At 40.8% G+C, this 21,863-nt stretch overlaps 2 protein-coding genes across 2 annotated transcripts; both read left to right on the top strand.

The window, feature by feature from the left end:
* Nucleotides 1-398: 398 nt before the first annotated feature.
* On the top strand, nucleotides 399-11,950 carry LOC128620770 (coxsackievirus and adenovirus receptor homolog). The gene is made up of 8 exons (XM_053646038.1): nucleotides 399-645; nucleotides 2,888-2,979; nucleotides 4,396-4,565; nucleotides 5,622-5,826; nucleotides 9,278-9,430; nucleotides 10,286-10,408; nucleotides 10,971-11,115; nucleotides 11,426-11,950. Exons 1-8 carry the CDS (start codon nucleotides 431-433, stop codon nucleotides 11,589-11,591), a joined length of 1,269 nt encoding a protein of 422 aa, XP_053502013.1. The 5' UTR covers nucleotides 399-430; the 3' UTR covers nucleotides 11,592-11,950.
* A 631-nt stretch (nucleotides 11,951-12,581) lies between these two features.
* Nucleotides 12,582-21,140, top strand: LOC128620597 (V-type proton ATPase subunit B, brain isoform). Its single transcript, XM_053645786.1, has 14 exons — nucleotides 12,582-13,029; nucleotides 14,853-14,908; nucleotides 15,074-15,172; nucleotides 15,308-15,401; nucleotides 15,495-15,572; nucleotides 16,475-16,614; nucleotides 16,966-17,067; nucleotides 17,212-17,309; nucleotides 17,418-17,541; nucleotides 18,056-18,206; nucleotides 18,318-18,400; nucleotides 19,152-19,256; nucleotides 19,407-19,536; nucleotides 19,813-21,140. Exons 1-14 carry the CDS (start codon nucleotides 12,897-12,899, stop codon nucleotides 19,947-19,949), a joined length of 1,530 nt encoding a protein of 509 aa, XP_053501761.1. The 5' UTR covers nucleotides 12,582-12,896; the 3' UTR covers nucleotides 19,950-21,140.
* Nucleotides 21,141-21,863: the final 723 nt, after the last annotated feature.

The following is a 21,863-nucleotide window of genomic DNA, read 5'->3' on the forward strand; positions in this document are numbered from 1 at the left end:
AAAATAATCATCTTCGGGGTGGTGACTGTGACTCGGCTTCATCACACCGCGATGTCGTTGATTATTTTCCTGTAACAGCATGACGCCGAGTGCTCCACTTTGTTTGTGTGTGTGTGTGTGTGTGTGTGTGTGTGTGTGTGTGTGTGTGTGTGTGTATACAGAGCACTTAAATCTGGCATGCTGGACGCAGACAGCTATCTCTGTCACCCCACAAACTTTTATGCCAATGAAGCACGCATTTCTTATATTTGCATACTCATACACATAGTATACACTATAACATCAGTTTATTATAGGAGAGATATATATATATATATACACACAATGTACATGTAAAGTCAATTCAGCACCATGAATAACCTGCTATTGTATCTACATTCTATTGTTCATGTCAATAACCTAGATCCTTTTGCTTTTGATTAGCCGTAGCATGTTGGCCAGTCCTCTTTGTAGAGCAGGGTGGAGTATAACACGGTCTCGCAGTCACCTGAGCCGCTTTCCCGGCAGACCTTATCACCATGGCATCAGTCGCATTTGTAAAGCAGAGCCTGAACGTCGAGCCACGAGTGTGTGTGTTTGTGTGTGTGTGTGTGTGAGTGTGAGTGTGGGGGTGAGGACCGTACCATCAGAGCAAGATCTTCACAGGTACGAGCCTCTCGTTATTTATCACAACGCGTCTGCTTTAACACATTTTAAACATCTACAGTAGTAGAGATGATTACATCGTCAGCATCTGCTCGCAGGTAAAACATTCTGTCGCGCGCCTTCCGTAAGCCGTCTGTCTTTATAAATCATTCATGAGCACCTGATCTAGACGTGGAAACCTGCGTGGGAATGATGATTTTTTTTTTTGTCTCTCTCCCGTATTCCCTCGTAGCCGTGTGATCTCGGGTTACACGCGGGCTCGAGACGGCTATTATCCGAGCTCGGAGAAGAGAAACGCGTTAAAAAATGCCACTCGATCGTTTCATTTGATTGTGTCACGACGCGGGAACGCAGCACGGCCCGGGCGTCGACATTTTTACTCCTCGACACTTCAAGTGGAGCTCCTGGGGAGATGAAAAACAGGTCGTTTGTTTCGCCAGGGTGTCAGTTCACACCGTTGTATTTGCATATTTATATCACAGAGTGTACTCGGGCTGATGGATTTGCATGTAGGTGAGCACTGTCTCTGTGTTCACGGCTTTTCGTAGACGTCGCGCGCGCACACACACACACACACACACACACACACACACACACACACACACACACACAGTAATGCACCTACAGTACAAATCCCAGGAGGATATTACTGTAGTGCACTTGTTCGAATACATTATTGTTTCTATAGTAACAGCTCGTTCACAGGGACTAGTACGGCGGATAATCCATGTAAATAGAATCTAAAAATCATTGATATGGTGAAGGAAAACGTGTTTATCTGACATTTATGGAAGGAGTCTCCAGTGTCAGGGCTTCGTAACAGTCAGGAGTTTACACTTCTTTGCAGTTTCTCAGTAACATCATACGCTGTGAGGTTTTTTTAATTTTATTATTAATTTATTAACTTGAAGAGAGAGAATAAAGAGAGGCTGGTGAGGGAACGACTGTTTACAGCTGCTGTAACGTGAATAAAAACAGGAGCTGACTTGTTTCATGGATAAAAAGTACGACGCGTTGTTTTTAAATAAATAAAGACGTGCATCCATGGAGGTGTGCCCCGATCCGATACGTGATATTGGGCCGATACCAAATAAACGTTGGATCGGACGTCAGAGGGGAAAAAGGAATGATCCAATCGTTTAATGTATGGAAATGACTGGAATTGTGTTCGGAAAATTAGAAATGTTTACATATAGAGAGAATTGATTGGATTGTTGTTGTCATTGAAATTCCTTTTTATTAGGCCTGTATTTATACGTTATTAAAAAAAATATTCAGTATAAAAAAAATGACCAATTTATGACCAAAGTATATATTGCTTTAGTATCATTTTAAGGTGTAGTAGTTTACAAAAAACGGTATCAGACGGTATCGGTATCGGCTGATACGCAAGGTTTCGGAAAAGATAAAGTAGCATTGTGTGATCTCTGGTACTCGCTGGCAAATTGCCGTTGATGTCACCCATACTCGCTGTAGTTGTAATTACTATGATCTGTAACCACGGACTCAATTTGTAACCAATTACACTTTTGGAATAAAAGTTTTGTTTGTTTGTTTTGTTTTTGTTTTGTTTTTTTATCTTATCGCAGTTTGGTATCGCTCGGCACCTCTAGGCTCCGCCTCCCAAAAGTCTGATGCTGGAATTGTGCCAGAAAGTTATCAGCTACAGTGTGCGAATGACGTGAATGTAAAGTCGTACTTTAAACTAAAACGTGTAAATACAGACTGCAAAATGTTTCCTATCGTTTATGTTCAAATAAAATGATGAAGCCTAATTAAACAACCAGTGTTGGGTAAGTTACTTTAAAAAAAAAGAAAAAAAAAAAAGGAATATTTTATTTATTTTTTTATTTTTTTAGTAGAACAAAATATGGGAATACAAGTACATAAATACGGGACAAACAATACAATGAACCAAAACCAAACGAAACAGGTTTTACATGTGATTATGTGACATGTACTGTAGGTGTGAGGTTGTGTTGTGCATATGTACATCTCTATACAGCGTGAGCATGTATGTAAATATATATGTAAAGCAAGCTGTGGAACAAGGAATACAGAGGGGAGAGTACAGAATATATATATATATATATATACCAATCAGAATCCAGAATGTGATAGAGCGAAACCTGAGTCTGATCTAATCTGGTCAAATCTATGCATCACTGAAACTCCTTGACCAAATCCACATTGTATGTTTTTGTTTGTTTGTCTGTTTGTTGTATCTCTTCTGTCTACACAGAAGTCTCGAGATGACCCGCGTTCCAACCACGGGACTACGTCCGTCCTCTTTTTTCATCCTGCTGTGTGCAGGAAGCCTATTCTTCCGTGCAGGTGCGTCCTCTGTTTTTCCCTTTCGGCTCAGTTTGTATCGAGCCGATTATATGAAATTCGAGCTCTTGTTTTCGGCACTGGCCGAGATCTTTTCTCAGTGTAGCACAAATCAACATTTGAACTCAAGATGTTTACCAGGGTTTTTTTTTTGTTTTTTTTTTGGGAGGGGGGGGGGTGCTTAGAAGGTCATGAAAAGGATTGTGAAAAGGGAAACCTCGCATTAAAGGGACTGGATCAGTGCAGAAAAAAAAAAGGGAAAGTCTTAAATAGAAATGATTTAAAGCTTCAAACATCTTGGATCCGCTTCTGACAGCTAAATATAGCCATGTTATACTTTTCCAGGATTTTTAGATGTGTAACCAGGATCTAAATTTTACTGAGCCCCATGCTGCGGAGATGTGGCGCGGATAACATGCTATCGCAGAGCCCAACGAGGACGTCAGTTCCTAATTTTTAATCTCCGTCACGGTGCACTTCCGTTCTTCCTTAAATTGCTCTGCATTTATAAAATATTCATATTTTAAATATTTTATTAGTTTACAACACAGCCTAAGTTACCTGTTGAATTCAGCCTCCAAAAACGCACAGTTTTTAACAATATAACATTGTTTTTTTTCATCTGATTTTGAAACCGAACCTCAGTATAGAAGACACATTACAAATGCTTTATTTTTTCACAATTTGTCAAAGTGAGCTGGTTTCATATTAAAAATAAACAATACAACAGAGATCTTACCATTACCATTAATAAATGATCTATTATACATACAGTAGTAACTGTAAAAGATAGATCAATTGGAAATGTTCACTGGGTGGGAGGGGCCTTTCCATTGAGTGGGAGGGGCCTTTCTTCTCAGTCAATCACAGCAGCCAATCGTAGGTGTCTGTGAGCTCATGTATGCGGAAGAGGATAGATAGCGCTTTCCTCAGCGTACGTTACACCGCCCTGGGACACAGCAGGAGCAGCAGTTTGAAAAGTTGCAGTTAGCTAGCCTGACATGTCTCGAAGGAAGAAAGAAGCCCGTGTTAGCCCTCACCCTCCCTGGAAAGAAATTCTGTCGTGTGAAGCAAACAAACATGAACTAGAACGAACATTCTGTTCTAGGAATAAAGATGTCAATGTGTACAGTAATTAATAAGAAAATGTACCTGAAACTTTTTTAGCGTCTACCGTTTGGTAGCGTTTAGCAGTGTTGGTGGTGCAGTAATTAATAATACGAGCTTTCGCCAGTGACGCTCTCAATGAGTTTATTTCTGGACTTTGGAAACAATAAGAAATGCGACTCTTCAATAAATACGTACCTGTACATGATGCTACCTGTACGATGCTTACTGAATAAATGTATAATGATATTCCTGTCGTAGTTTAGGTTTTAACCCATGTTTTTGGGATTTTTTCCGCCCCATGATGAGCAGACGTAACCCTGGCGATGAAGATCACCTCCAACGGGCCTCAGACTTTACAGCTGGCACAAGGAGAGCAGACAACACTGGGGTGTACGTACACACCCGGGCCTGAGGACGTCGGCGAACTGGACATCGAGTGGACGCTGGTCAGTCCAGACACCACGCAGAAAGACAAAGTGGTGAGTAAAGTCAATACTGAGTAAGGGCAGGATCAGGAAGTGGCATTGTGGGAATGATTTGCATTCAAATATGTTGCAGATTAAGAGTATTTAGCTCCAGAGTGGCAGAGCTTAAATCCCAGGTGGTTTATTATATCAACAAAAATCAGAGCAACTTTATCTCCATCATAGTTTTAATGGCGAGGGTGAAAAGTCATCCTCTCAAGAAGTTTGTTTTGCACGATTTTCACGGTTTCGCTTTTAGTTGAAGCTGATACGTATCAATAAATATCAATATAACACCATATAAAACACTCCATGTCATGCTCTTACAGGAACTTAATCAACGACTTCATCCTGAACTGAGGAAATGTTTCATCCCTTTTGGCAACAGTGATAATATTCCATTTATTAGAGAACGCCAGGTTGTACGTCTTATCCGTTTATGGCTACGTTCAATGCCGTGAGTGCCTGTAGCGTTATAGCAGATTTTTAAAAATGCTGCTGGTCATGGTACCGAGAAACCACAAGGCGTAAACTCCGACTGGTACAAAGTTCTGACACTGGAGACTCCTTCCAGAAACATTCAATGAACATTTTTTCTCCTTATTGAAAGTTTTATTACGTTAAAGATTTTTTTTAAATTCTGTGTATGTGGAGAATTTATCATACAAGTCCCCGTGAATGAGCTGTTACTAAAGAAACGATCATGTGAACCATAAGAACAACCATTTCTACCACTTCTGAATTAAGTCTACTAAACCAGTGTAAGTTAGCTGCGGTGGTTTAGTGGTTAAAGTTTTGGGTTATAGATCAGAAGGTCATGCGTTCAAGTCCTATGACCACCTGACTGCCACGTTGGTATTTTTCACTATGTAAGGTATGACAGTATTTTACTGTAACTATGTTTTACAGTTGTTCACTGTAAATTCAAACCCAAGTTGCCAGTAGTTTTTTTACACTTTTGTTTTTTTCTTTGTCATACCATGATTTTTGTTTTACCACACATTTGATACACATTTCTGTTTTCAGCGTTGATGTTTTGATCATCTGATGTTCCTGCATTTTGTCTGTTAGCTCCTATCGTACTCAGGTAGAAGTAAATATTTCCATGGCGACCCAGAGTTAATGAAGGGAGTGGACTTTGCGGTGAGCGACCCCTCTCAGGGCGACGCCTCGCTCTCGATCGCTGAGCTCACAGCCGTGCACACGGGAACGTACCAGTGTAAAGTGAAGAAAGCTCCGGGATTGGACATGCGCAAAATCACTCTGCAGATCCTGGGTAACGTAGTGCCTTTTTCATACACCAGTGAATTCAGCCAACAATCAAATTGAGGTAATTCACCATTTAGACGTTAATTAAATGGCTCAAAAAGTCCAGCTGTGTGCAAATTTAACCTACAGTTTATTATCATCTGAAATACATCAAACTTTCAGTTCATCTTCAACATGTCTAGCATCTGCAGCTGGATCGGTGCTAAATCTGTCTTTTTCTTTTTGTCCATTTTTATAAATAACAGCCTGTCGTTTTTGTCACCGGTGGGCGATATGACAAAAATGTTGTATCCCGATTCTCGACAGTATTTCCACAATGCACGACATGTACCAGGTTCGCGAACAATTTTCCAGCAATAATGTGATGTGCATGCAGTATATAATAGTGCTGAAGTTACAAAATGCATTTTTTAAAAATGTTCAACAATTAATTAACAAATGTAAACGTTAGCCAGGTTTCCGTTGCAGTTTTGCGCAAAATAAAAGCGATATATTTTACATTTACATTTACATTTATTCACTTAGCAGACGCTTTTATCCAAAGCGACTTACAAATGAGAAAGATACAAGCAAAGCGATATATCAAGCAGAGAACAATACAAGAAGTGCTACCGTACAAGATCTATTAATTGAATTCCAGAAGAAGCAAAGTGCAGAGTAGAGGTGTAAGGGCTTTTTTTTATTATTATTATTTTTTTTTATTATGAGTTGGTCAGGTGTTCATGGAAGTGGTGGGTCTTTAGCTGTTTTTTGAAGATGGTGAGAGATTCTGCGGTCCGGATTGAGATTGGAAGTGCATTCCACCACTGAGGAACAGTTAGTGTGAAGGTTCTGGAAAGGGACCTTGCGCCACGCTGAGTTGGAACTGCTAAACGTCGGTCGCTAATCGATCGCAGATTGCGAGAGGGAACGTAGGCCTTCAGGAGAGAGTTGAGGTAGGAGGGTGCTGTTCCTGACAAGGTCTTGTAGGTGAGCATCAAGGCCTTGAACTTGATGCGGGCAGCTACAGGAAGCCAGTGGAGGGAGATGAAGAGGGGTGTGACGTGGGTTCTCTTGGACTGGTTGAAGACGAGGCGCGCTGCAGCATTCTGAATCATCTCAAGGGGTTTGATGGAACTGGCTGGGAGGCCTGAAAGCAGTGAGTTGCAGTAGTCCAGTTTAGAGATAACAAGAGCCTGGACTAGTATCTCTGTAGCCTGTTTGGTGATGTAGGGCCGGATTGTCTTGATGTTGTAAAGGATGAACCTACAGGACCTTGCAGTCGCTGAGATATGGTCTGTAAAGGTCAAGCCGTCATCAAGAATCACCCCAAGGTTCCTGGCCGTCCTGGTTGGCATGAGTGTGAGTGAGCCGAGCTGTACAGTGAGGTTGTGGTTGATTGAGGGACAAGCCGGGATCACGAGAAGCTCAGACTTTGCCAGGTTAAGCTTAAGATAGTTTTCCTTCCTCCAGACCGAGATGTCCGAAAGGCAAGCAGAGATGCGTGCAGAGACGGATGGATCGTCAGGCTGGAAGGACAAATGGAGCTGGGTGTCATCAGCATAGCAATGATATGAGAAGCCATGAGACTCAATCACCTGCCCTAGAGATGTAGGGTAGATAGAAAAGAGGAGTGGACCCAGAACTGACCCCTGTGGAACGCCAGTTGTGAGTTTTAAGAATTTTTTAAGAATTTAAGAATTTGTCGACATTTTAAGAATGTCGACAAAACATAAACGGGATTGGTCTGCGTTCTCATTCAACGATGTTATGCGATAAAATCTGGGTTTTCTCCTCTCGACATAGTCATAACAATTAAACCTGGCGACGAATCTCCTAGATTCGTCGCCAGACAGATCGGCAACAAAATAAGGCCGCTCGTGGCACCTGCCATATCATGCCAGAGGGAACCAGTTCTGTCATCTGTCATGCGAGAAATGTGTTTCCGTTTCGTTTTTTCGAAATATTGCTTCGTCGAATTGTCTGAAAAACCACCTCATGTGAGTGTATGAAGTTTTTTTTTTGGCGATATTTGAGAGTTTTTCCACTTTACATGTGGGGAAAAGTGTGTAAAAATGGTGAGTTCTGGCTGAATTGTTCTGTTCATTACGGCATACCCCAAGGTTCAGTATTCCCTTCAGTTACATCCTCAGCTCTTTTTCTTTCTTTTTTCTTTTTTTTTTTTAAAAGAAACGAGTTCGACGGCCTTTTTCGCATTCCAGCAAGACTTTGTTTTATTAAACAAACGAAAAAAAGTTGCTGAACGAGTTGTACAGACATTCCCTTGAAACTCTAGAGCTTATCTTCAGAAAGTGGAGCATTCGTTGGAACTACAAATACAGTTCCGTGTTAAAGTGTTCGACCCCTCCTCAAAACTCATCAGTTTTGCCCGGATTATGGGTCATGTCTAGGTGGTGCTTGTGTGGTGCGATGCAGCATCCAATTCCTCACCATTGATCCGACAGTGCTTACTGGGAGGTCCAATCTCAAATTACACCCTATGCTCAAGTTGTCTTCACATTGCAGTCCTTACAGTCTCTTCACTGACAGTTCGCCTGATTATTACACAAACATCTTCATCAGCTGTAGGTGCTGTAGTTTATATCGGAAATTAGCAGAAGTCTAAATCGTGACGTTCGTTCTATTGGGTTTTAAAGTTCACAGACTGAAGAGATACGTTGAGAAAGTAGTGATGAGTTTTTATTCCTTAAGTTTCTTCATTTCACTGCTGCCATGGCAACGAGCTTTAAAATCCCGACAGTGCTCCGCTTCATAAGGAACCTGTATTAATCTCTCGCAGATGGCACAGGAACATCACAGGAACGCTCGTCGGGAGCTCGTGTTCTGTAGAATAATTGAGTTAATTGAGTTTAAATCAAAATCACAGGCTCTAACGGAGAAAGTTTTGCTACCTTTCGTTCGTCAGGCATCAAAGCAGACGTTTTTGTCCTGTCTTTAAAATTAGGGGGTAAAATGAGAAGACTGGGCTGATTGCACCTTCAAAATAAAAGATATAATGGATAATAATGGATTTCATGTTCTGAGTGGCGAGACACACAAAAAATGCTATATTCAGAAGTCCATATAAAAGACTCGCGCTTGTTAATTCATCACTGTGAAAGGTTTTTTTTACAGCTTTGAGTTCATGGCAGAACATCACAGTCAGCAAACTCAGTTTCCCAGGAACACAGACATGGCCGCCACGGCCTACACATCCCAAGACACACACACACACAACACACCTCGTGGTCATTAAGTCCAAAGCCTACGTCAATATTTATACTCGGAAAGTTCCTCATGTTCACTTATGACCCCAATCATAAGTGCTTAAAAAATCGCTGCCATTTTGTCTCATCCATTCATTACTCATGCTATCAGTATCAGAGTATTTTTTTTTTTCCCAGAGTACTATCTAATGACCAAGGTGTAGCAGACTAAGGTCTGGGATCTGAACGAACGTAACCTTCTCTGCCCATCAGAGCGGCCGTCAGTACCGAAGTGCTGGGTGGAAGGGGACGAGGGCGTGGGGACGTCCGTGTCCCTCCGCTGCAAGTCAGATCGGGGTTCCGCACCCATCCAGTACGTGTGGACGAGAGAGAGCGGGGGTCCGATTCCTCCCGGAATTACACAGGGTGAGTGTGATGTCATATTGTGATATCAGATCTCACAGCAGGTCGTGTGTGGTGTGATTTAAAAAAAAAAAATTATAAGCTTAATGGCTTTACTGGAATCGTGCCAGTCTACGAGCTGTGATTTTAAAACCCTCAAAATCTTGAGAGTATATATTAGTGTCAGTTTTGTGAAAAACGAGGGATTAATGTGTTGCCAGAAAGCATGCTTTTAAAAATTATGGATTTTTTTTTTTTAATAATTACCCTATCGTAAACTTTTTTGTTCAAAGTCTCTAATTAGGAAAGTCCAGCCCAGAAGTCGTAATAAATTAAATAAATAACGTTTAATTAAAGCCGTAATCAGTTACCTTTAAGTGATTACTTTTGAGGCGAATCCAAATGAACCTCCTGAGGGCGTCGGTCTCGCAGGCGAGATAAAACACCTGTTTTTTTCTTCTTTTTAGAGCACTGCTGCTGTGGAAGAACCTAAGACTTTAAGATATGTGTTGTTGTTGTTTGTTTTTTTTTTACTTTTATTACATATGCAGGTATGTGTAAAAGTTTGTGCACCCATGCTCTGAAATTATGAATGACGGTATTGGAAAAAAAAAAAAAAAAAGTCATACAAATCATCAACAAAAACAAAGTGTGTGTTAAGAAACCTTCTCATTTCTTCTGCTGGACACCAGACAGTGGGTCCCTGTGCGAGATCTGGCAACCTGTGCTATAATTTCCACTTTGTGTCATAGCAAAAGTCCAAAACTTTCTAAGACGTTAATAACGTACGAATAAGATTGTTCATAAGCAGCCTGACGTGAATTAAAGTTCACTCAAAGTTTTTATTGGGATTTGCTCATCTGTGTATGCGTTTATCAGATTCGTTCCTTGGAGAACTCCTTATCGCCAATCACTCTGTGGACTTGGCGGGTATCTACGCATGTGAGGTGTCTAACGCTGTGGGGAAAGAGCGCTGTCGAATCAACCTGCGGGCTGTCAAGCGTAAGTGTACACGCTACATCAACACACCTGAGCCATGAACGTACCACTGAAGTCCCTCAAGAAATCTCTACACTGTTCCGCTCATTAAAAATGCCAGGATTTATCGAAAGGCACGCATATACAAATTAGAACGTCCTTCAATCATCCCAAACATCGCTAACGTTAGTTAGCATTAGCTAACATTAGCTAACTGCTAGTAAATGAGCTCATATTTAGGTTTTCAGTTTTCTCAGTGAGCCAAATGTACAAATGTCAAAATACAACGTTATCATAAGAACCGCCAAGTGTTCATCACTAACTTTCGCTAAGTTATAAGTTAGCTAGCTAGCTAGCTTAGCATGAAATTTTTGTGGCTAAGTTTATATACATATAAATCATTTGTATATGTTAATTTTGCAAAAATATGTTTATGTTAAAACAAATCTATATACACACATACTCACTCTTGAAGATGTTCTGTTCATCAGTTTATTACTGTTGGATCTCTATTTGAATGGGTTGCCGTCATTATAATGCTGTGACTGGTGTGTGTGTGTGTGTGTGTGTGTGTGTGTGTGTGTAGCTCATAACAGAGCCGGTGTGATTGCAGGTGTCGTGTGTGGATGTCTGCTGCTCATTGCCATCATCCTCATCATCCTGCTGCTCCTCTTCTTCCGATGCAGACAACAGCGTCGGCGCTACGAGAAGGAGTTCTCCAACGAGATCAGGTAGAAAAATGCTTTTCTGAATTCTATGCAAATTAGTTAAGCGACAAATCCAAATAGTTGGCTCGAATGATTCCTCAGACCGATCCTATAGTGCATGTGGTCTGACACTGACACTCTGACACTGGAGACTCCTTCCATACATTTTCACTAAACATCTCCTAACAGAAACCCCGGTTCACGTGGAGCGTGAATGAGCTGTTACTATAGAAACGTATTATATCTTATAGAAACCTGTGATTTGCACCTGCACTATTATAGAAAATGAATCAACAGAGCTTGACCAGTCGTCCTCATTACGTCTGATTATCAGGGAGGACGTTCCAGCGCCCGAGAGCCGACCGACGAGCCGTGTTTCCAGTCGTCACTCCAGACAGGCCTACAGCCAAATGAGCCAAACCGACCACCATCAAGCGGCTTCCACCAGCACGGGATACACGCTGCCGAAATTCGACAACAAATACGGCTACATCGTGTGACACGAACCAACATCATACGATCATATATATGCACAAAATTACCCACTGCTGGAATACAGTACACTTCCACTATATACGATATGTTGTGTATAGTGATGTGGTGATTTTAAAACACTGTTTTTATATATAAATTTATATTTTAGCTTTGTTATAGGAAGGACATATTCTTGTCTCTCTCTGTGTCTGTGTGTGAACGTATGGTTTTAATTGTGTTAATTGTTGTAAAGTCATTCCTTCACTAAAGGCATTATAATGTATGGATATTGGATTTGTATGGATGTTATTATTGCAGTATTGATTATGTTCTGTATGTAATTGCTAATCATCAATATCAACAGATAAAATCCAATTCAACAAAGACACGATTAACACACCTCCTCTGATACTGTGAATAAAGCACCAACATTTTACACATTGCAGAGTCTAATTCGAAGCGTCACACACGTCCTGCCTTGCCTCTGGTGTTTCAACCACTCAGAAATGATTCTTTAAAGGTTATTTTTGAATTTGTCGCGGTGAGGAAATCAAACATTTTTGACATAATGAGTCAAAATTCAAAATAAATTTTATTATTTTTTTTAAAAGTAACAAGATAAATCAACATTTAGATAATTACTTGCCTTATTTTGCGGCAATAAATCAACATTTAAAGAATTATCATTCTACAATAGAAAATGTGTAAAAAGCTATAATTAGGACATTATTTTGAGATTTAAAAATATTGATATTACAAAACATATGTTGAATCATATGCAGACTTTTGGGATAAATCAGAATTATGAGCAATTAAGTCTAAAAACAGTCACAATTTAAGGTTCTGAGATTTAAATTAAATGCAACACTGGAAATTTGTAAAGAGAAAAAAAGATTTTAAGAATAAAAGTTTCGAAATTTCTGTATAACTGCATATCAATATTTTGACATAAATCAGTTTTTAATTACAATTACTCAAAATATTAAGATTAAATTAAAGCTGGTTATATTGGGGGAAAAAATATAAATTTCTACACAAGTTGAATTTGAAAAGGCCGCTACAAGCATGATAAATATCATATTAAACGTGTTGTTTTTGTTTTTTTTAACGTAAATAAAGTTAATATTCTTTCCATTATTTTTTGTATGAATTCATGTTGTTTGTGTGGCCACCAGGCAGCGCATGCGCACAACGCGTCATTTCATTTTGAGGGCGGGGGGGTTGAGTAGAACGGGTTAACGCAGCTATACAACGCGCATGCGCAGACGTGCTGTCACGACCCGCTATCTTTCTGTCAGCGCAGAAGCTAGGCTAAGCTAAGAACGCTAATCATGAAGGCTCTTCGCGGAATGGTGAGCGGAGCCGTAAACGAGATTACCTCGGCTGTCAGCGGACACAAAACCGCCGCTACCCGGGAGCACGTCCTCGCAGTCAGTCGCGACTACATCTCTCAACCGAGACTGAGTGAGCAGCCATTTTAATTAATACGCTGTTTAGGGTTTTCAGCTAGCCAGATGCAGCAAGCATAGGCCGTATCTCAAAAATGTTCCACGTAGTGCACTACGTACAGTGTAACGTAATGTCTTTTACACCCTACAGAGTGCGCTTAGTTTTTTAAATCTGTGCTATTTGGGACGTAGCCATTAATTGTATTCAGGTAGATGATGCAGGGAATGAATGACAGGTTTATATAACAAGAAATACGCGAGATATATTTCTAATTATTTTTCTTTTAATAATTTAAACGCATATGAACATAGCTACATGATTGTTTTTATATATAAATTTACCCGTATGAATTAGCATTTGTTTGGTTAGCCAGCCGTGTCTGTGCATTTTGTTTTGAATTATTGTGACAAGCAGCTAATGTGATGCTCATATAAAAAATATATATATAAATATGATAAAACAATAAACCTTTTAGTATCAAAGCAAAGAAAGGTGTTTCTATTTTATTTAACATTTTTTTATTTAATCCTTTAACTTGTGCAATAGCTGATTCTTTGATTTTATGCTCTATTTACTAAATAATACGGTAATGTTTTTATTATTATTATTATTTGTATAATATTATATATTGTCATTTTTCTTTATCATATTATTGGGTTTGCAGTTTGTCCTTCAAATAAATAACTGTATCATGCACAGCTCATTGTAGGCCTGAATGTTGTTATAATGCTGTACGATCGTTTACACACATCTACACTGCCCTCCATTAATTTTGGCACCCTTGGTAAATATGAGCTGTGAAGGCTGTGAAAAATTGTCTTCATTGTTTAACCTTTTGATCTTTTGTTAAAAGAAGTCACAAAAATTCTCTGCTCTCATGGATATCAAACAATTGCAAACACGACACAGGTTTATCCAAAAAAAAAAAAAAAAATTATTGTTAAATATAGGTGTGCAACAATTATTGGCACCCTTTTAGTCAGTACTTTGTGCTAGCTCCCTTTCCAAGATAACAGCTCTGAGTCTTCTCCTATAACGCCTGATGAGGTTGGAGAATACATGGCGAGGGATCTGAGTCCTTTCCTCCATACAGAACCTCTCCAGATCCTTCAGATTTTGAGGTCCACGCTGGTGGACTCTCCTCTTCAGTTCACCCCACAGGTTTTCTATGGGGTTCGGGTCAGGGGACTGGGATGGTCATGGCAGGACCTTGATTTTGTGGTCAGTAAACTATTTGTGTTGATGTTGATGATGATGTTTTAGATCATTGTCCTGCTGGAAGATCCGACCACGGCCCATTTGAAGCTTTCTGGCAGAGGCGGTCAGGTTTTCATTTAATATCTGTTGATATTTGATCGAGTCCATGATGCCATGTATCCTAACACAATGTCCAGGTCCTCTGGCAGAAAAACAGCCCCAAAACATTAAAGATCCTCCACCATATTTAACCGTGGGCATGAGGAACTTTTCATACGGCTACCTCTCTGTGTGCTTCAAAACCACCCCTGGTGTTTATTCCCAAAAAGCTCTATTTTGGTTTCATCTGACCGTAGAACCCGATCCCATTTGAAGTTCCAGTAGTGTCTGGCAAACTGAAGACGCTCGAGTTTGTTTTTGGATGAGAGTATTTATTTATACACTTGTGAAAAAGGAAGTCATGGTTGAACAATTTCCTGTTCCCTTTTTTCTCATATGAATTCATAGGTGTGACAATAATTATTGCATACCTATATTTAACAAAAATATCCATGAGAGCAGAGAATTTTTGTGAATTTTATTAACAAAAGATCCAAAGGTTAAATGATATAAATCTTACCCCTTGTTTGTTTTGTCCACAGCATATAAAACTGTATCAGGTGTCAATGGCCCTCTGGTGATCTTGGACCAAGTAAAGGTACAGTAGTATAATAATAATAATAATAATAATAATAATAATAATAATGAACTTTTGAATATTTGTTTCCTCTGAAAGGTCCAGATATTTACTCTGTCACACACATGTTAATAATAAATAATAAAAAAGTGCAGCATACACACGTTAAAGCTGCCCCTAATGCAGTTTCCCAGGTATGCCGAGATCGTCCACTTGACCCTCCCTGATGGCACGAAGCGCAGCGGCCAGGTCCTGGAGGTCAGCGGCTCCAAAGCTGTCGTCCAGGTGAGCTGTATTGTTGTTGTTGTTGTTGTTGTTGTTGTTGTTGTTGTTGTTTTTCACTTATTCTTCAGTTCATTTATTAATAACCTGACACACGTCATAGTGCCATGACTCATCCCTGATCTCTCTTGGTTTCAGGTGTTCGAAGGAACGTCAGGCATCGACGCCAAGAAGACAAGCTGTGAATTTACAGGGGACATTTTACGCACGCCCGTGTCCGAGGATATGCTGGGTGAGAACAGAAAAAAGAGGCGCTCATTTTCAACCCGATACATACACATTTTTAAATAATATATTCTTTTATTAATACCGTTTGTATTTCCAGGCCGTGTGTTTAACGGGTCGGGAAAGCCGATCGACCGAGGTCCGGCCGTCTTGGCCGAGGATTACTTGGACATCATGGGTAAAACATCTGTGATTTTTATTATTTTAATTATTTGTGTTGTGCGGCATTAATTTAGGAAACAACAGGAGCTGAGAATCTCACGTTAGCAAAGCCGTTACGAGTTTTAAAAAATGACGGGAATGATGTTTTTCCTGGATCAGTATGCGAACATGAAAAGGAATTTATTTATTATCCGGATTTTAAGAGGAAAAATGTAGGCTTTTTTAATTTATCCATCTACCTAGTTATTGGTTTTATTTTATTTACTTTATGTATCTGTTTTTTTATTACATTTTTTGTGGGACTGAACCACCATATCAAGCAGTTTATTATTTATTATAGAAAAGATGTCACCCTTAATTAAAAACTCATTTGAGCTGACTTTAAAGGGGCCGTTTGTATTTTTATATGGTGTTTCCAGACACATAAAAACACATAATTCCAAAGATACACTTGAAGATTTGTGATTCACGATATTGGAATGTAATAGTTTTGGCTAGTCTTTTTAATTTCAAGCTTCGGTTTACATTTTTCTGGCCCAGAAATTAGCTTGATGGAGAGTTGTTCAGCTCTTCCCCGTTTTCTTAAAAAGCCACTCGCAAGGCATTTGTCCGGTGCTTTTATTGCAGTTGCAATTGGTCTCACAGGAATCAGAGGGCTGTAAATATTACACATGGCTCCTTTAAACCTTTAAAAAGCAGAGAAATTATTTAACACAATAATTCTGTATCGTTTTGTGATCAAGGTGAATGAGTGTTTGTTTTAATGTTCCGCCGTTCAGTAGAACTGACTCGCACAAACCTGACTGACTGAAATAAACAGCGTTCATTGTTTGAGGAAAGCTTTTGTTACTTTGTGCGCTCTGGAAGCTCTGAAAAGACGCTTGGATAAGTATTTGCCTCCTCCACCTGCTTTTCCAGGCCAGCCCATCAACCCACAGTGCCGTATCTACCCCGAGGAGATGATCCAGACCGGCATCTCCGCCATCGACGGCATGAACAGCATCGCCAGGGGGCAGAAAATCCCCATTTTCTCTGCAGCCGGTCTCCCACATAACGAGGTCTTGTTCACCGTCAGATTAAAATCACCTTTTGGAGAACATTTTCTTCTATGTCTACTGGGTTTATGTCCCTAAAAATCAAATGAAGCAATCAACAAACGTGGCTTCCAACAACGTTTCGTACTAGTGATCCTATTTTAGGGCCTAAAAGTCTCATGGCAAATTCTTGGACCCCTATAATTGCTGCTTGCTGCTATATTTGTGGTCATGACGGTTATTAACATATTTGTTTAATTCCTAATTGGCTTTGATGTAATACAGATCAGAAAACTAGCCTTTTATGTTAGCACATAGCACACATGATTCCTTGATGTCTTGACATCGTTTTTTTGGCTTTGTGTGTGATTTCAGATCGCAGCACAGATCTGTCGGCAGGCCGGCCTGGTCAAGAAGTCCAAAGACGTGATGGACTACAGCGAGGAGAACTTTGCTATTGTGTTTGCAGCCATGGGGGTGAGGAGAACTTTCTAATGGCTACCAGGTCCAAGTTCAGTGCCCAGTTCATTATTCCATTATTACTGGATGAGTTCAGTCAGATGTAGTAGGTTTTATGTCAGCAGCTCACAGTGTGATTGGAGAAAATCCTTCTGCCTTTAGGTGAACATGGAGACGGCAAGATTTTTCAAGTCTGACTTCGAGGAGAACGGCTCCATGGACAACGTGTGTCTGTTCCTGAATCTGGCCAATGATCCGACGTAAGCACTTGCGTACCATTTTATAGAAGTGGTGCACAATTTTTAGCTTCCGAACTAGCTGTATATTTAACAGTTTTAGCGCGATGATGGATTAATTCCCATGTTTAGGATTGAACGCATCATCACTCCTCGCCTGGCGCTGACCTCCGCTGAGTTCCTGGCCTATCAGTGTGAGAAGCACGTCCTGGTTATCCTGACTGACATGAGCTCCTACGCTGAAGCCCTGAGAGAGGTCGAGTTTAAAACAACACTACTGAATCTCAAATCTAACCCTCAGCCAAAGTGTGTAACCCCAAAAAACTTAACCCCACGACGCTGCTCAAACCCCTTAAATTCACCTCAGCAGAGATTATAATCCCAAAACTAACCCCGACCCAGAGTATGACTCCAAGACCGACCCTGAGTATGACTCCAAGACCGACCCCGACCCTGAGTATGACTCCAAGACCGACCCTGAGTATGACTCCAAGACCGACCCCGACCCTGAGTATGACTCCACAGTTATCCCTACCACTGAGTATGACTCCAAAACCAACCCCGACCCTGAGTATGACTCCAAGACCGACCCCGACCCTGAGTATGACTCCACAGTTATCCCTACCACTGAGTATGACTCCAAGACCGACCCCGACCCTGAGTATGACTCCACAGTTATCCCTACCACTGAGTATGACTCCCAAACTAAACCAGTATGAGATCTGTGTTTTATATTTTCACGATGTCTGAAATGTAACGTTCTCTCCAAGGTGTCTGCAGCGAGAGAGGAAGTACCCGGACGCCGTGGTTTCCCTGGTTACATGTACACCGATCTGGCGACAATCTACGAGCGGGCGGGGCGAGTGGAGGGACGTAACGGCTCCATCACTCAGATCCCCATCCTCACCATGCCTAATGACGGTGAGAGAGAGACAGAGAGGCGCATTTCTGTTTCTGCTATCAGACACTACTTGCCTACAGAACTGCATCACTATACACTGTGAAGTGACGTGTTCTCTTAATTCACCGCAGACATCACACATCCTATTCCTGATTTGACCGGCTACATCACGGAGGGTCAGATCTACGTGGACCGACAGCTTCACAACAGACAGGTGAGTCAGGAGAATATAACCGCAGCTCTGACAGAAAGGCAAGTGGGTTTTTATCGTCATTCCTCTATATAGCTTGTATACATTGGAACGAAATGCCGTTTCTTTAGGACCATGGTGCGACACAGAACAGTACGCAAGACTACATGAAGTGCAAATACATGACGGTGTGAGACGAGTGCAAAACAACCAATACACAGGACAGTAGATACACAGAACATGGACTGTTTTGTCATGTAGCAGCACGCGTATAACAGTGAGGGTTGGAGGCGTTGTCCGTAATACCGATTGCTTTGCGGATGCAGCGGTTGTTGAATGAGGTGTGGATTCTTTCTGCCTACATTTGCTGATGTAGCCAGTCACCGACGCTGTATGTTCCTCCAAGCCTGTGGTGTTGTGGGCTGTAGCAGCCTCTCTGAACATATCCCAGTCCGTGTGCTCAAAGCAGTCCTGAAGTGCCGAGATGGCTCCCTCAGACCAGGTTCGGCACGTTTCAGAAGTGGTCCGTACGCTGGGACTGGCATAACGGAGATGTGGTGGGGTGCGGCCTTGTTGGCACCGTGAATGTTGGTGTAAACAAGATCTGAAGTGTTTGTATCACAGGTTGCGAAATCAGCACGGTAGCAGTGATTTCAGACTCACTATTCATGCGCACATGAATGGTTTCTATAGTAACCACTCATTCGCAGGGACTCCTGTAGCGGACGCTTCGTGTAAACGTATCGAAAAAGCGTGTGTGATTTGTCGTGCACAGATTTATCCGCCGATCAACGTGCTGCCGTCTCTGTCTCGACTCATGAAGTCGGCCATCGGAGAGGGAATGACGCGCAAGGACCACTCGGACGTCTCCAACCAGCTGGTGAGATTCAGAGCTGATCACGTGACCAGTGGCATATTAATGTTAATATGCGCATATCTATGTCTATATTGTAAATATTGCAGCAGATTTGTTTATTGAGGTTGTGATTGAGAGCAGTGCGAGCGTGTAAAGCGGGTCCTCTGTTGTCAGTACGCGTGTTATGCCATCGGGAAAGACGTCCAAGCCATGAAGGCCGTAGTGGGAGAAGAAGCTCTGACGGCTGACGATCTGCTGTACCTGGAGTTTCTGCAGAAGTTTGAGAGGAATTTCATCGCTCAAGGTGAGTCCTGGACATATGTTAGTGACACGATTATCAAAAGGTTCAAACAAAATCTAAAAAAAAAAAACATACATCTGCTGAACTTTTTGAACACTGTTGCCGTTTTTGTTCGTGTGAGGCGATCAATCGGCACAAATCGAATGATAACGTTTAACCGTTCAGACGCTTCCTGTCGGCGTTCTGTGAGGTCACTAACGGGAGTTAACGCTTTACATCTTTTTAATCTTTATTTTAAAAAAAAAATTGAAATGTGTCTTCCGCGTCGTCCTTTTGCAGGCGCTTACGAGAACCGCACCATCTACGAAACCCTGGACATCGGCTGGCAGCTGATGCGAATTTTCCCCAAGGAGATGCTGAAGAGGATCCCGCAGAGCACGCTGGCTGAGTTTTACCCCCGAGAGTCCAAACACTGAGCCACTGAGCGTACCGTTCTGCCGTCTCTCTCTCTCTATCTCTCTCCACCTGTGTATCTCCGCCCCTTAAATATACCGCCCTGGGTATGATCAGCCTTCAGCTGCGTCGTTATTAAACACTCCTCTCACTGTAGCCATGTACTTTAGTCCTCTGCTTCTGCTCTCTGTACATGATAAAACTAAATGTGGCCAAGCCGTGATGTGCGTGCGTGCATGCGTGCGTGCGTGCGTGTGTGTGTGTGTGTGTATATATGTTGTGAATATTGTCACAGTGAAGTGAGTGTGGAAAAAATAACAACTATATTGTGAGTGTATAAATAGATTATTAGCCAAACGTGTAGTCCTGGTGCCACCACTAGAGTGCTGGAATAATTCTTTTTCTTATTATTATTATTATTACAAAACGAAAATATAAAGCTGTGTGCGAGTGTAACGTGATTCGAGTGTGGTCAAAATGAAAGGAAAGGGAAATGATTTCTGGATCATGTAGGAATATTTAACACCGAATGTAGTTCTTCACGCCGGCTTCCACCTGTGATTGGTCGCTACAAATGAGGCGTGTCCAAACCGATTTGTTCTAAGCGTCACGTAGGACGCTAAACTTGTTATCCTCAAGCACTGATTCATTTAGAAGCAGTTCTTCCTCTTCTTCATGCTCTGTGTCGCCATAGTAACAGCAGTTTTCTCCTTATCCGTGGGAAACGCAGCGCCATCTGCAGTACCGGAGAACTCGCGCGCGACGACCGCTACGAAACCGTAACGAGTATTAGAATCTTAGATCTGGACTGACGTTTTTCGTACCGGGTGGGACGTCGTGTTCCAGCGTTCCTGATGTTAGATGAGAGACTAACTTCTAAACGGTATCATCCATCAATATCTCGGCGATTAAACCAAACAAAAAATTGTAACACTTTAAACAATCAAACAAACAAAAACATTAGCGTTGCGGGGGATGTTTTTTTTTGTACGACACAATTTTTGATCGGACAACACGTGCTCGGTCTAATCTACTTTTACGAAGCTCTGGTGCGTAACTAAAGAAAAGAACGTATTTCGGCTGATCGATTATATTTGTGAAATTTAAAAAATTGCCTACAATTTTTTTTTTTTTTCTTTAAGCACTACTTCTTTAATTAGCATTAAATCTTAACTTAAGCTACTATCTTGCTGCTCCTATCTATCTATATATATATATATATATATATATATATATATATATATATATATATATATATATATATATATATAAAATATTTTTAGTCCATTTACAAAGCTAAACCGTTATCTCTGGTCTTTAAAAATAATGTTTATTTTTCTGCCCTCTGTATTTGATTAGTTGGATGTTGTATGCTATTTTGTATTTTATTTATTATGTTTACGTTTTGTTTATTTTTTTTATCACGATGATTATTTATTCGTGTCACAGAGGCCGTGTGTCGTTCCTCTTTCGATGGAATGCCGCAGTAAAGTGCGCGTCACCTCACGTGAGTTTCACACGGAAGGGTGTTTTGTCTGAATGCATGGAAATGATGTGATTGTGAAACGTCTGTATCTCATTCAGTCTGTGGAATAAAACCCGGTCACCTGCCATTAATCCTTTCGTCGTTCATTTCAGAGCCAGGGACAAAAAAAACAGAATTTTATTTTTAATTTCTATGTCATTATTTCAAGATATTATCTCGTTATTTTATATACTTAATAATAGAACATCAAAATAATGACGTAGCAGTTCGGGGCTTCTGTAATTTCCCGTACTGAAAAATCACGGGCACTTCATTTCATTTATCAGGGCCTAAAGAAGAATTGTGTGGTCCTCACCGACTTTTATAAACAAACAAATTACCTGAATTGACAACAAACAAACAAAAAAAACGATTTCAATATGTATTATTTTCTCAAAAAAAGAAAACCAAC

Source organism: Ictalurus furcatus, chromosome 16 (assembly GCF_023375685.1).
Source record: "Ictalurus furcatus strain D&B chromosome 16, Billie_1.0, whole genome shotgun sequence".
NCBI lineage: Eukaryota > Metazoa > Chordata > Actinopteri > Siluriformes > Ictaluridae > Ictalurus > Ictalurus furcatus.

Bases quoted from the DNA above. Each gene is read 5' to 3' on its own strand.
- LOC128620597 (XM_053645786.1), top strand. From the start codon at position 12,897: ATGAAGGCTCTTCGCGGAATGGTGAGCGGAGCCGTAAACGAGATTACC. The intron at 13,030-14,852 runs GTGAGCAGCCAT...TTTTGTCCACAG, and splicing joins CATCTCTCAACCGAGACTGA to CATATAAAACTGTATCAGGT. The intron at 18,207-18,317 runs GTGAGAGAGAGA...AATTCACCGCAG, and splicing joins CCTCACCATGCCTAATGACG to ACATCACACATCCTATTCCT.
- LOC128620770 (XM_053646038.1), top strand. From the start codon at position 431: ATGTTGGCCAGTCCTCTTTGTAGAGCAGGGTGGAGTATAACACGGTCT. The intron at 646-2,887 runs GTACGAGCCTCT...CTGTCTACACAG, and splicing joins TCAGAGCAAGATCTTCACAG to AAGTCTCGAGATGACCCGCG. The intron at 10,409-10,970 runs GTAAGTGTACAC...GTGTGTGTGTAG, and splicing joins CAACCTGCGGGCTGTCAAGC to CTCATAACAGAGCCGGTGTG.